This window comes from Hemicordylus capensis, chromosome 2 (assembly GCF_027244095.1).
Source record: "Hemicordylus capensis ecotype Gifberg chromosome 2, rHemCap1.1.pri, whole genome shotgun sequence".
Classification (NCBI taxonomy): Eukaryota; Metazoa; Chordata; class Lepidosauria; order Squamata; family Cordylidae; genus Hemicordylus; species Hemicordylus capensis.
This window is the reverse complement of record NC_069658.1, coordinates 24,173,209-24,188,761: the sequence shown is the minus strand read 5'-3', so window position 1 is coordinate 24,188,761 and position 15,553 is coordinate 24,173,209. Positions and strand designations below refer to the sequence as shown.

Genomic DNA, 15,553 nt, shown 5'->3' with positions numbered 1-15,553 from the left:
CATGTCTTCCTTGTGAATGCCCAGAGAAAACTGGCTGGCTGCTGTTAACAGAGAGCTGGACCTTATGGACCCGTAATGAGCTGATGGGGCATTACTGGATCAACAGCAGTGATCCAGTAAGTCATTGCTAATAGTAATAGTGCACAATGGTATGTCGGCCTAGTGACGTTGCATACACACAAGTTATTACATGAGGGTAAGCTCCTTGGAAATAATGGGCTTACTCCCATGTAACATCATTTGCACAACCTGCATGCATGCAACGTCGCTTGGCTGACATACCATTGTATGTCAGCCAATAATAATAATTTTATTTATTGGCTGCTCTGTAACAATTTTTATCTGGGCGACTCACAAAGTAAAGCAATACTGTTGTTATAAGCTTATGTTCTCAATTTCAATACAGCTTATTTCACTTTTAGACCACAGTTTGGAGGGAAGTATTGCACAGGAGAGAGAAAGCGCTATCGTATGTGCAACATTAAACTGTGTCCCAGGGCTATGCCAAACTTTCGTCAAATGCAGTGCAGTGAGTTCAATACAGTTGCCTACAAAAATGAATTCTACCAGTGGACTCCAATCTATAACACAGGTAAGAACACCCCCACCCCCAATTGCTAGAGGTGAAGATGAACTTTAGACACTGTCTGGTGACGTTTGAAATACAGATTTTGATCTTACAGTTTTGTCCTCAGCATTTGGAACGTTCATGAAATCCAGTAGTGTTTGACTTGTGAGGAATTGTTTCTTGACTGGATGGGTACTGCTGCCAGTTCAAGGTGTTCTCCATGAATGATTACTTTTGAATACATGAGAAATGATAGAAATCTATCTAATTCATTAATGGTGATGTTAGTGGATTGTTAAACACATTCACAGAAACAAGTGAGTCTTTTATGCTTGACTGCTTCATAGGTTTCTTTTTCAGCACATACCTATATCATAGGCCCTAGATCACCACCATTCAGTGGTTTGGTAGATAGTCATGCAGTTGTTTTCAGTGTATTGGAGATTTCTAAATGAGAAAATGAGTAATGACAGAGAAAGGTCCTGAAGACCTTATCCTGAAGACCGGATACGATGCCCACCCTTGCAATGTATGAATGCCTGAAGAATGAATGATTGGAGCATACTAGGCCATGTTTGCTGTTCAGACAAACAACAGTGAGGTCCAGCAGGTCTGTCAACAGTGAGGTCCAGCAGGTCTGTCAACAGTTAGGTCCAGCAGGTCTGGACCTTGCTGGATGTGCATCCTAGAAAATGCCTAGAACAGAATCCTCTTCAAAGCACAGAGGTCCCTCAGCAAACAAGTCTATAAGGAAAGCATTCCTTGAAGGTAGGAAGCTGGAAAAAACATGGATGCGCTTCAAAGGAGTGTGAAGCACCAAAACGAGGTCTGTGAGGAGAGCGAGTTTGACCCGCTCTCCCCGCAGATGATCAGGGAGCCTTCCCTGGGTGGCCGGATCGGCCGCCCTGATGATTACCGGCTCTGTCACAGAGCCAGTTGGGGTGGTGGGGTTCAGGGGCCTCCTGGCCCCCAGAAGTCCCATAAGGCACGGTGCCTTTTGGAGAGCCTCCTGGTGCCGGGAGGCTTGTTGTAGGGAGGCTCCCGGTCGGGAGGCTGCCCGTGAGTCATTGTGTTGCAGAGCCGCGGTGACACACAATTGTTTAACCTGCTTTTTGGATGCTCCTGCACCCGAAACCCGGGTTTAGTGGTGGGCCCCGTAAGTGGGCTTGCCACCGAGTCGCCACTGGGTGCCGTGCGGCTCCCGTTGCTTCTCACAATCAGGAGAAATCAGGCTAGCCTTCCCTAGCCCAATGTTTGCCGATCATGGGAAAAGCTTCACTGGCTGACATCCTGCGCAGCACCCCACATGCATTTCAACACAACATACATGTAGTTATGCAACAGAGCTCTTGCACAAATGCAATAATTGCACAGACTAAGTTGTGCAATGGTACAGCCATTATTGCCAATGGCCAGATCATAACTGCATGCACATGGCATTTAAACACATGCGGGGCACTGTACTGAATGTCAGACACTGTACTATACTATTAATTCTAGGCTTCAAAAAAGATGTCTGGCAGAAGTTTTGGGGTTTTGGGGGGCCCCCTTAGTTTCTCCCCCTCTTCAGATTTTTTAAGCACTGACATATCTGTGCACCACCCTGAGTCTGCTGGTACCTCCCAGTCACCCCCAGGCTCTTTTGGAAATAGATAAATAATAAAATAGGTTCAGTACTGAAGCTAAGCACTGAGGATTACACCAAAATGTTTGCTTGGTTTTGTTTTAGTTTACATGTTTTGTGTAAAATGTGTAAATTAATTTAATATCTTTTACGCATTAAAGAGGTCATTTTGAAGTTTGTCTTTGGAGCAGTGCAATGCATATTTCATCACTGGTATATCATCTTATTGAGCTTTAAAACACACACACACACACACACACACACACACACACACACACACACACACACACACTCCAATGCCAGAAAGAAGAAAACAATTTACAGCCTCTTTTCATAAGCAATTGTTCCTTCAAAAGAGGAAAAATAAACAGAAATTCATTAACTTCAGTCTGTTCCTTGTCAGTAATTTTTAAAATCACATTTGCTGTGCTCAGTTGCCCATGTGTAAACCCCTTGTGTGCCATAAGTGCCACACTCTCATTTAATAAGAACACTACTGAGAATAAACAGAACAGGGCAGTTTCAGGAAGCATTTGCAAACATCGGTGAATACTGCAAGGGAAGCAAGCACGATCTTTTTCTGTCTTCTGAAATAACTGAAGTGAGTCTCTCTCTGCACTAGCCTTGAAGCTCACGCAGGGACAAATTGCAGAATAATGGCAGCACAGATCCAGTGGGTGTCTTTTGCCTTCATATTGCTGTAAGGCACGTCTGTTAATGAGAGGCAGGTGCTTCCTACCATCTGTAAGCATGATATTTATTTGCTTGGTGCTTATGCCCCAGTCTTACAGCAGGACTTTTTCCAACTGTTTCATTGATAAGACTTTTGGGTTTCCCTCCAGCTAACCCTTGTGAGCTATATTGCCGCCCTGAAAACAACCACTTCTCAGAGAAAATGCTTGATGCTGTTATTGATGGTACACCTTGTTTTGAAGGAAACAACAGCAGAGACGTCTGTATTAATGGCATGTGTAAGGTATTGGGTATGTTTCCTTCTCTGAACATCTCATGGGACTACAGATTTACAGGGTTCTAAGGGTTGTCAAGGCTGGTGGGAGGGGATTGGATGGTTCCTGGAGGTCGGGATTGGATCCCATCATGTCAGCGGTGAGACAAAGTCCAATCAGGAGAAATAGCTGAGTTTAATCCAAGCCAATCCAGTTTGAGCCAATTTGCCATCACTGGTTTCAGCTTTGATTTTCAGGACATGTATATGTGAATCTAGTTATAGAAGTATAATGCCCGATGTATAAATTAGCAATGGTCATTGGGAAATTCTATGCATTCCTATGTCCATTTGGAAGGTACCATGAACCAAGCTTGCTGTATGGAGAACTCTCAGTGCATTTCAGTGGGCATTCCCTGTCATTCATTCTAGTACTTCCTTAGAGTCTACATGATGCTTGATTTCTTGTAACAGAACTCACACCCACACAGCAAATTCTTGCATCTCTCTAAGTGGGGCGTGTGGCCATTGGGATGGGTGTGGCCATGGGGTGTGGCTGTCAGGATGGGCATGACTATGGAGGCTGTCATGGAAAGCGCCTGCACTTCTGAATTTGTGACTACATCACTGATTATGAGACACCCTTCTGCTGGAAATACAGTTTGGTATCCAACCTTTAGGGCTGCAGTTTTCAGGCTGTGGTCCTAGAAACCCTGGAAACTTCTCAGCAGTTCCTCAATGAGAAAATGAATAACAGCAATCGAACCAGCTGAAATGCAACTGATCTGACATAACTCATCTTTCTTCGACGTGGAACGCCGCAAGAGAATCTTGGCATCTTCTAGGGTGCCTAATCAGTTTGTGTGGTTCAACTTCTAGACCCAACAGGCCAGCCTACTGTACGAATAGATATCTTGTGCACTTGAGATACCTCTGTAGCATACAGGGGTTCCTCACCAAACAAATTGATACAAAAAGGTTTCCCTGTCGTTAGAGAGTTCAAAAAACCACTGCTTTGGGTAACTGGGATGATAAGGGTGGGATTGTTTGCAAGTCTTTAATGGAAATTGCTTGAGCAGCAATAATGCCACTTCTGCTTACCGCAGAAATCTATCGGAGAATACATTCGGTGGAAATTTACCCTCCGGGATGCTAGTTACAAAGTATTTCTGTTCTGGGCATGAAAAGAGCTTTAAAAAAAAAAAGCTTTTAAAAAAAATAATCAGTTTGGATGATGACCCAGATAAGTGGGCCTTTTTACGATATGTTATAACTGAACCACTATGAACTTGGAAATTCTCTCATATTTACACCATAACGACTCTTTTAAAGTCACACACAGCAAAGGTTTAGATCTGTATTTTTCAATTAGGATGAATGGGCATGTATGTTGAAGGCTCTTTGTAGGATCATGCTTACACTGCTCTGCTTTGTATGATTTTGAGGGATGAAGTTTTGGAAACAGTTGAATAAAGCTCTTGGAATCACATTGTTCAAGAGTCCTTTAGATATATTAATACTAGTAGGTGAGGTCTGTCATTGACTGAGCAAAGTCATTTTGCATAGATTACACTTATAGGAAAGTTCAATAAATGAAATATATGTCATAGAATGTTTTATTAATGTGCTTGCCAAAGGGAACCGGAAGAACAATCGGAAATTTGTAGGCTTTCAACTTTAAACATTATTCATTTTGTTGAATAATTACCAAATATGGCAAATTTGAATCATAGTAAATTTGAATCTGAGGAAGAGATTAAAAATCTGTTGAGAACAATAACAAAATATTATGATTATATTCAGATTTTCATACACACACACACACGTTTCACCCAGCATATTCTGGTGTAAAAAGTAGTGTATTCAGCTAATTTCAATGGTAGTATTGTATATGCAATATTTGGCGTTGGTAGGTCATCAGGAAGTATGATTTTATTTCATGCAAACATACCAATTCTTCAAAATATATAATAATTTTGGATGAGCTGATGAATATAATGCACCCTGCTAATTCAAGTGATCTTGGACAAATGCTGATTAGTCAACAGATAAAATCTATGTTAATGAATATTGGCAGCCAATTAGATGAGGTGGCAGTAGGGATATGCACAGCTCAATGCAATCACATCAGACACTGCTTAGGAACAAAGGAAGCTGCCATATACTGAGTCAGACCATAGGTCCATCTCGCTTGGTATTGTCTACACAGACTGGCAGCGGCTTCTCCAAGGTTGCAGGCAGGAATCTCTCTCAATCTTGGAGATGCCAGGGAAGGAACTTGGAGCCTAGATGCTCTTCTATGATGCAATAACACGCATCATAACGTGTTACTGAGAAGAAGGAAGCATGAAAAACAGAGCAGCAGCAGCTCCATGCTTCTCTTAACATTTAGCTCCTCCCTTACAAAGGACCCCCTCCCAGTGTAGACTTAGCCTTCCTTCACCACAAAATGTTTGGCTATGGCCCTTTACATTACAGGTGTTTAAAGGCCTGTTTGATGCAGTCTAACTACATGATAGGAGAGTTTTGTAAATCAATTTGTATTTTTCTCCCCACTCATGTGGCTCTGCTAACAGCAGTTTTTCTGCTGACAGACAAAGGAATAGAAGACTATTACAGCAGCAGCAACTGGCTGATGAGATTTTGCAGTTGTCAGTGATCTGACTAACCAATGCCATCCACATCTCATAATGAGGTTTCCTCTGAGGTCTGCTCTTGGTACAGCCCAGGTTTTTCTAATGGTAGCAACACACACACATACACACACCCCTACCTACTACTGTTTTCCAATAAGCTCCAGAACAGCAAGGAATATTTATTTCTTCTTCCCTGGAAATCTTTTTAGGGAAGTTAAATTTCAAACTTCTCATTAGCATGTCAAAATAAATCGCCAGTTCCTCACTCTGCATCCTGTTCTAGCATCAGCCACGTCACAGAGCTAAAGTCCAGCAGAGGGAATGTGGTCCCAAGCCAGGTAGGGAGACAGACAGTGGATCAGGACTCTAGATTGCATCCAGGGCAGGATTCAGGACTGGGATGGATCACTGCAGGGCTGTATGCAGCCAAAAGTGTTCTGGTTGCATGGCCATGGAGGGTGGGTGGGAGGCTAGAGCATTGATGGGTGTGGTCCATTGATGGGTGTGGTCCGGGTAGACCGGGCCTCCGGCGGAAGTTCCTTTAGACGTCGTATCACGCACGCGCGCCCCAGGCCCCAGTTGGGCCACAGACTGTGCCAAGAGAGGAGCTCTGTTCGCAAGCTCCTCTCTTTTTTTGGAAACAATGCGGTGAGCACTCGGGGGGGCGGGGGGAGGGAGGGCGGGACGGTGGCAGTACTTTACTAATTTTTGGCCCTAATCTGCTCGCGGGGGGGCGGCGGGGGCGGCTGGTTTCCAGCGCCCCATTTACAAGGTACAATACGGCCTCTGGCGAGGGCAAAGAGGTGGGAGGGGTAAGTAAGCCCTCCCCGCCCTTAAAGGGGGACCCCCCACCCGGACCCGGACCGGCCAAGTCCGAACCGGTCTGGAAGTTCAGAGGCCTTTAGAATGGCCTCCAGACCGGTTTGGACACACCCCTAATCTGGATCTTGGTCAGGGCATCCAAGCAGATGACTAGTCCAGGTCTGATCCTAGATTAAATATCCTGGTTAATGGCATGAAACTTAGCCAGGATTCCCACCCACATGCGAGTTCACACAATCACACTGATGTTGGTCAACCCCATTTAAACAGGGTTAAAACAGTCATGAGAAACTGGTTTAAGCAAATTCTGGTCCTGGGAGGGGAGGAGCCATATTGTACTTTGGCTCAGCCAGGCCTACCTCTCTCACTGCTCCCTCTGAGGTAGCCAGGTAGAATGACTCATGTCTTTTTAGTCATCACAGTCTTCATGTACAGGAATAGGAATAGTATTTTACTTAGATAACTCCATCTTTGTGGATGGTGTTTTCCATAGAATGAGAAAGACATGTCCTTGTCCCAAGGGCCTCGCAATCCGAAAGGCATCTATATATATTGGCTGAGCCAATCAGGCTCAGCCAATATCTATATATATTGGCTGAGCCAATCAGCCTGATTGGCTGAGGCGCACCCAGGAGGATTGGTTGCCGTGGCAGCAGCCCGGCCGTGGAGGCCAGAGGTGGCAGCAGGCCTGGCCCGGCCGCAGAGGCAAGGCCCAGGAGGGGGGAAAGAAAGTGGAGGGGGGCAGAAGTGGCGGTGGGGAGGACAGGCGGCTGGGCCCAGAAGCGGAGACTGGGGCAGAAGTGGGGGGAGGTAACCACCGGCCCCAAAGAGCGCACAGATGCTCTGTGCGGGGTCGGCTAGTTGTTAAGTATTCCCTCACAAGCAAGATCTTTTCAAAATTAACTCAGGGTATCCCAGAATGCTTTTCTGCTTTGTTTCCAGAAAGGGAGCAACCATTCAAATGGCAGAAGGAGAAACCGAGACTTTTCTGCTAAAATTCACACAAATGAATAGTGTAAAAGCTCAATGTGCTAAATGTTTGCATACTGAGCAACGGTTAAAGGAAGTTAAAAATGATGGCAAGATACCCATCAAGAGCTTAATCTAGATTATCAAGAGTCTGTGTGGTAGATAGATCAAGGAAATGGACCTGTGAACCTGTCTTCAACATTAACATTTTGCTGCTAGAAAATAAGCCAGAGTTTCCTGTTTCATAAGCCACTGTACCCCTCCAAATTTCCCCTAGACCTGGATAACCCTGTTCAACTACCTGGGCAGATTTCAGCTGAATACACAGTGACATTTAAAAACAGAAAGGCTTTCTCACCATGTGCGAAATGAAGAATCACATTCTTTCAAATATGAAATGAAACATTCATCTGGATTTTTTTCTTCCGCTATTTGCTTAATTTGGTTAAATAGGGAAGAATATCAACACTTGTTACCAGTCAAGTTCAATTAGACTTTAGGGCTTAGTGGCTGCACACCTTGGCAGCTTTCATTTCACAGATAATTCCTCTATCACAGATCAGAATGCAGCAATAGGAAAAGGCTTTATATTAACAGCCTCACAGGAGAGAAAGCAAAGAGATTGGTTTAGCTTGACTTTGCAGATTGCGCATGTTGACATGTCTTTCTAGAACTCCAAAATATATTTCCAGTGAGATGGAAGGAACTGGGGTATATAATTAATGAGCCTTGAGTTTTAAAGTGGATCTTTGATGTTATACGAAGGGGTGGCTGGTGCCTAAAAAAAAAAGCGGGGGGGAAGCAACCAGTCTCATTCACCCTGCCAAGACACTCCTACCATACCTTCCCTTGGCACAACACACACAAAGCTGTTCCCGCCTGCTCCACCTGTGGAAACTCCACCTAAAAGCCATGGTAGCTAAATGGAAATTCCATGTTCAATCTTTCCATACCAGATGCTGGGAACAAACATCAAGGGAGGTCTACTCCACAAACGTTTATGTCACAATAAGTGGCATAGTCTGTACTGCACCACAAAGCTCATTGGCCAGCATCCAGACTTACACAGCTCTCATGCTTCAAATGCTGTGCTGGTCCTAGGGGGAACAGGCATTTTTTGTTAATTTCCCCTTTCCTCTGAAGCCCACGATGACTGAAAATAAGTTCCTGAGGTCTGTGCAACCCCCAGGAACATATTTTTGGAAGTCACAGTCAACTTCACACGGAAGGGGAGAGCAAGAAAATGTTGGAGATGGACTTCCAGTGCATTGACCTTTCGCACCAACTATCCTAATGACCACTAGGGGCATTGAGTAGAGATAGTGAATAAGAGTCTCCCTAACTGTTCTACCTGTCTCTACTCTATGACCCCTGATACGACTCTACCCATATTTCCTGTGTTGAGTCAGAATCCCTTCCTGTCCTCTTAGAGAGCAGATGGAAACATCTTTCTCTCCCTACCTATTCATTATGTAGTTCTATTTGATTAGGGTTAGGTCTTTCCTATCCAAAGTGTACTTCACTAATAAATGCTTAGTATTTAGTTCTATAAGAATCTCCATGTGTCTTCTATAATTAGCTGCAACAACTAAACTCTGCAACTACTCTGTAATTGGAGTGGGTAGCTTCTTTAGTGCTCTGCTAATTAACTGGGGGATAAAAATTACAACCCCCCACAGAAAAAATGCCCCCTTGTGGAGTGCATGCACAGCATTGCTGCATCAGCACTTCATTAGTCTGAATGTAAGCCATTGTTTTTACTGATCTTAAAGGGTTTTTTAAACATGTCTTCCAAAATGGCAGGTGCCATCGACACACTCTGTGAATGTGAAGCTTCAACTGATTAGAAAGTGCCCTTTGATGTCTATGAAATTGCCCTTTGATGTATGATGTGAGGCAGAGGCATTGCTGAACTCAAGAGAACAAGAGGCTGTTTCTGGCAGAGCTGAAATGAATGATGTGCATTGTCACTCCCCTTAGCATTCATTCAACTGCCATAAATGCAATTTGATATCATCAAGATGTCTGGATATGGGAACAGTGCAGTCTGAACTGCAGGGCATTCAGGATACAGGTGGAGATTCAGAGATATCATGTAGATAAGTGGTTTTCAAACTTTCTTTCTTCAAGAAATTCTTTCCCTAGAGACCTATCAGCTGTGGAACACTTTGTATGGAGCCCTGGACATTGCATTGGTTCTGGAACTTGTGCAATGGCACACACTTGTTTTACATGGGGCAGCAGTCAGGCCTATTGGGTCTATTATTGCCCCATGTGAACTGAGGGGCAAACTAGATGCTGGGCTTGTTCAGATGCCATAAAACACCATGGTAAAAGCCTGGTTCCTTGCAACATTTCCAAGCCTCTGGAGTGCACGTTTCCCACATCCCTTGTCTATATGACCCTTAGTAGAATTATACTTTGAACTGAGGTTAAAAACCAAGAACAGTTGTGACATCCAAACTAGGGATGTGCACAGAACCGGCAGTACTGCCGGTTCGAAGGCAGTGGTGGTCTTGCCAGGAAGTTGCCAACGTGCCTGCGCCCGCCCGCACGGACGCACGCATGGCACGCATGAATGCCCATGCTGACGTGTGCAGGTGCGTCAGTGACTTCCGGTCATATCCAGAAGATGAAGGCAACGGGGTGGCAGGGAGGTATGCTGCTGCCCCAATGGCATTAAGAAACATGGACACCGGCAGGGGAAAAGTGGCGGGAGGGGTAAGTGCACCCTCCCCCGCTCTTAAAAGGAGACCCACCACCACCTTCGAGCCCCCCTGCCACGGTTCCGTGCACATCCCTAATCTAAACTGACCAGTCTTGGTTTATTCTAATCAGCTTCCTTAGAATAAACCATGATATGAAATCCACTTCAAACCTTCACTTCAGGTCTTGGTTTATTTCAGCGAAGTTGGTTAGAATAGAGTAAGGCCAATCAGTTCAGATGTCATGATCTCTCTCGGTTAGTTTCTGATCTAAATTGTTAGTAGAGATCTTTAGAGGCTCACACAGGCAGGGAAGGATGGAGGCACACTTCAAGCTTTGGGGACATAGCGTGTTCCCAAACCTTGAATCATAGTTTAATCATGGTTCCATGTGATATCTGACCTGGCCCACCATGTTGGAGTTCCCTTATTCCATAGTTCCTTTCTGTCTCATAAGTCAGCTGCAGAGGCCCTGCTTTGGATCAGAGCCACAACACGGGGGCACCTAAGCCTTTGGCCTTGAAATCCTCTCACTGAAACCACTAACCCTTGTCGCTGCTCTTAGCTGTGGACAGGAAAATATACTGTCATGCCTGTAAGTTTTTGTCTCCACAGTGAACAGCAACTTCAGGGAGGCAATTTGGATTGGGACTGCAGCATGGGGCTGTGGACAAATCCAGATTTAGGATTGCCTCCCCTTTAGGGATAGCTATAATTTAGTCAATAATTACTCTGCCCACACTGTTGTCCCAATTCAAATCAATTCTCCCAGCTGCTTTTTGAGATAGAAAAAAACATGGGGAGTGCCATGAATGGAATAAACAATGGTGGACATCCAGACTAACCCTGCACTCATGCAACAAACAAAGATGTACACACACAAGAAGGTCATATCGTTGAGCAGATGCTCAAAGTTGTGCAATCTTTTGTGATTTCAGTCTGCTTGCGCAAGAAAAATAGCAGATAGCTTTGCATGCAACATGTATGGACTGAGAAAGAGGTTTCATAGCAGGAAACACACTGAGCTGGGTCTCACGATCCGTGAGACCTGGCTTGTGGAAGTGAGCGGCAAGAGCGCGCTAAGCCCGCTCTCCCTGCTCACGAGCGGGGAGGGAGCCCTGGGCGGCCGGATTGGCCGCCCACACGATTGCCAGCTCTGAGATGGAGCCGGCGGGGGCTGGGGAGCTCGGGGGCCGCACGGCCCCCGGAAGCCCCAGTATGCCCTGCGTGAGCGCGCAGGGCATACTGGGGGGGGGACCCCTGAGCCAGGAGGTTGCTTTTAAGCCTCCCAGCTGGGGGTTTACTTGCGAGTAGCTGCGGCTACTCACGAGCAGATAGCCCGGGTAAGGGGCGGGCTACAGGAGCAGGTTAGCCGCTCCAGAACCACCGGGCTCGGCTGCGAGCCCAGTGATTCTGACGACCCACAAAAATTGGGCTAGGCTTTCCTAGCCCGATTTTTGTGATCATCAGAATAGCCCCACTGTGTACCCTTTTGCACCAGTGGAACACTAGTCTGGAAATCAAGCTCCTAACTTAGCAGAACGATAGTAGCTAGTGCAGCATCTGTGCGTTAATGCAACATGTTTGCACTAGAGCAGCATTAGTCTGGATGTCAGCCAATATTCCCAATGTATAAATCTGTCAGTTGAAGTCATGATTGGAATTCCCATGAAATATGAAGTTTGGCTCTCAATATGCACCCTACAACACACCCAATGCTCCTTTTCAGTTGCCTATTTCAGGGGAAGATTGATAGCAAGCTTCAATTGCTAGGGAAGATTGAGCAAGCTGTCTTTCAGTGAAGCTTGCCCACCATGTATCATCTTCTCATTGAGGAAAGCTTGCTAAGTTTCCAAGGAACCCAGGGTTCTCCAGTTTGAAAACTGCTCTCATTGTGAGACACAAAACGCCAAGAGGAAACAATGGTTCCAATCACCTTAGCAAGGGTTAAAACTGACATATACTCAGATTAAAATAACCAGGTAGCAGGTGATGGGAGACCTCCTCTGTCTGAGACTCTGGAGAAGCTGCTGCCAGTCAGAGTAGACAATACTACGCAAGATGGACCAATATATTGACTCATTGCAAGGCAGCTCATTAGGGATGTGCCCGGAACTGTTCCGGAGGTGGTGGGGGTGCTCCCTTAAGGGCGGGGGAGGGTGCACTTACCCCTCCTGCCGCATTTCCCCTGCCGGCACTCCATTGTATCAAAATACAAAATGGCCCCGGTGGCCAAGATGTTGTGGAGGCTTCTATAATGGCCTCCAAAATGTTTCGGTCTCAAGCCTACAGCTTATAATGCTCAGTCCATTATATGTTAATGTTGGTGATCATAGAGCCTCTGCAACAGTCTTCGGTTAGTCTGTGTTTCAAGTTTTCATACAGAACAGTCCCTGATTTTGAGTATCTCTATATGGAAATGGAATATGATCTTCGAAATTATGACATGGTGCCATAAAATAGCTGATAATAAGCAAATAGTGGAGCCAGTGATAGGTTAGCCCTGATCCAGCTTATTATGAAGGTGTAGCAAATTAAAGCCTTTGTCTCAGAGCAAGCTTATGTGAGGGAGAGAAATGCTGAATCATCCCTGCTGAGCTGCTTGCCTAGGCTTCTCCTAAAATGATTCTCTATTTCCGGTACATTTAAAATGCTGCCTCCACCCCCCCCCCCACTTTTGTCTACAGAAACTCTCTGGGCTTGGGGTGGGATAATCGCAGGGAAAACTCTCTTAATTTTGCTCTTGGACAAGTACAGAAATCTTCCACATGCGAGCCTACATGTGGTAAGAAATCTGATAGCTGCTGAACATTTAGGAACAGGAACATAGGAAGCTGCCGTATACTGCGTCAGACCATAGGTCCATCTCACTCAGTATTATCTACACAGACTGGCAGCGGCTTCTCCAAGGTTGCAGGGAGGAATCTCTCTCAACCCTATCTTGGAGATGCCAAGGAAGGAACTGGAGCCTAGATGCTCTTCCCAGAGCGGCTCCATCCCCTAAAGGGAATATCTTACAGCGCTCACACTTCTAGTCTCCCTTTCGTATGCAACCAGGGCAGATCCTGCTTAGCTTAAGGGGACAAGTCATGCTTGCTACCACAAGACCAGCTTTCTTCCCGTTTGAGGACGTGTTTGCACCAGAAAAATCCCCTTTCACCACCCCCATTTTTTCCTGTTAAAAATCAACTTGGAGAGGCTTGTAAAAAGAAAAGAACTTTAAAAAACCACCCAGTTTTATTTAGTTACTACAGACTGCTTCCATCTGAGGCTTTCTCAGCTTTAAATACAGTTAAGAATACTTAGTAGGATTACAAAAAGAGGTTATCTTAATGCATGCTTAAATCTTTACAGAGGCTTTTGCAACACCCTATATGTATTGAGCCTAGGCTAGAGTTTCTTATTTCAATTAAATTGCAGGTAAACTATAATAGAACAGTATCCAGAATATGCAGAGCACACACACCAAAGAAATATAACATCCCTAATGCAAAGTCTGACTAAGCAAACTTTTCCCTAGACTAAGTTTCCCTTTTCCTTGAACTCACCATACTCCTGATGGGACTTCAAGCCTCCTGTAATCCTGTCCTCCCAGTCTTTACAGTTATCCTGCTGCAGCCAACCTCCATGGCCATATGTCCTGCTGTGCACCTCCAGCCTAGCTTCTTCTAACAAAGAACTCCCTTCATCCTAGCAACAGTTCTCTGGGTCCCACCCACCTGGTGTGCTGATTGGCTGAGCCCTGGAGTTCACCAGCCTGTCAGCCAAGACAAGGGTTCACTTCTGGTTAACTCTTTAGAGGGAGGGGAGGCTGATCACTACAAAAGGCAACCTTTATTCTGAAAAATTTTTCTTCCTTCAGACTGTTGGCTGTGATTATGAGATAAATTCCAATGCTACTGAAGACCAGTGTGGAGTTTGCCTCGGAGATGGTTCCTCTTGCCAGACTGTGAAGATAACATTCAATCAAAGTGAAGGATTCGGTAAAAAAAATGTTTTTTTCCACATCACTTTGCTGAGACTATTTCAATATTTTCTCTGCCAGAAAAAAAAAAAAGCAGCAACCCCTTAAATCAAGTTGTCAAAAAGATGGATTTTCAGATATCATGTAACCAGCTTGGAAAACAGGGCTGAACTGAACTTTCACTATGATTTGAACTTTTGGCCGAAATTGATGGTGTAAAAGTTGGAGATTAAACTGCCTCACTGGCTTACCTTGTTTCTCTGCCACTACTTCTTCAAGCAGCGGCAGCTGTACTCCTCCTTCTGGCTGGTGGCCACGCTCTTCCCCCCACAGTTCCCATCCAAACCACACCATGGGCTGTTTCAGACACAGTGTGGATCCCCAGTTGAATTTGAGAATCCCCTCTGTGCTTTTCCATCCGAATGTGCCCCTCAGATTCATCCAAGATTCAATTTGGCCAAACAAAACAATGTTTGAAACCAAGGTGTGCAATTGGCTTGTGGCTGAATTTTCTACCATGTTGGGTCCGAACTGACCCCTGGGCTTTTCTCTCAGCTTCTTGCAAGAAGCTTGGCACAGAGCAGCCAAGAAATAGCTGCAGATTGAGCGAATGGTGGAGGGAGGAGCCAAAGAAGCCACCAGCAGCAAAACAAACCATGCTTCTGCCAGGTCATCTGCGGAGGGAATTCTCTACTTGTTTTTGAAAGCTTGGTTAGAATCTTCCATGACTCCACTTTTCGTCTGACAGGGCCCTATGTCATCATGTAGTGTTGTTCTAAGGGAATTACATGGGGGAGGGGGATGATGGCCACCAGCCATCAAGATGGTTGCTGCTGTTAGCAGTAAGGCCCTATTTTGCCCTTTCAAAAACTGCTGCAGTGCCCACCCCACCAACGTTGCTGCTTGTTCAGAAGATCCCAGGTTCAATCCCTGACATCTCCAGGTAGGGCTTCGAAAGTCTCCTGCCTGAAACTTTGGAGAGCTACTGCCAGTTAGTGTAGACAATACTGAGCTAGATGGACCAATGGTAAAAGGCAGCTTCCTATGTTAATGTGATGGGAGAAACATTTGCTCTCAGTCCTTGAAATGTCTGGCATTTAGCTGTAAAACTAGGAAGTGGGAGAAGCATAGGAACAGGAGAAACTGCCTTATATCAAGTCAGGCCACTGGTCCATCTAGGTCAGTATTGTCTACATCAGGGGCTCCCAACAGGGGGTATTAGTACCCCTAGAGGTACATAAGGGGCTCCCAGGGGGTACTCAGAGCCCTCTTGTCTCCCAACGCTACAGACACACTACTTGACTACTCCAGTCACTGTT

General features: G+C 45.3%; 1 protein-coding gene and 1 long non-coding RNA gene across 3 annotated transcripts in view; one reads left to right on the top strand and one right to left on the bottom strand.

Annotated features, from left to right (window-relative positions):
• The window catches only part of LOC128345492 (uncharacterized), a 51,158-nt gene extending 44,030 nt beyond the window's left edge, over positions 1 to 7,128 (bottom strand). For both annotated transcript variants that reach the window (XR_008316488.1, XR_008316489.1), the window contains exon 1: positions 6,956 to 7,128. This is a non-coding gene — a long non-coding RNA (uncharacterized LOC128345492). The remainder of the gene's footprint in view (positions 1 to 6,955) is intronic.
• The window catches only part of ADAMTS12 (ADAM metallopeptidase with thrombospondin type 1 motif 12), a 247,679-nt gene that overhangs the window by 182,170 nt on the left and 49,956 nt on the right, over positions 1 to 15,553 (top strand). Inside the window, exons 12-14 of the mRNA XM_053297498.1 lie at positions 423 to 592; positions 3,035 to 3,168; positions 14,133 to 14,253. Of these exons, the coding sequence (XP_053153473.1) occupies positions 423 to 592; positions 3,035 to 3,168; positions 14,133 to 14,253 (425 nt within the window). The remainder of the gene's footprint in view (positions 1 to 422; positions 593 to 3,034; positions 3,169 to 14,132; positions 14,254 to 15,553) is intronic.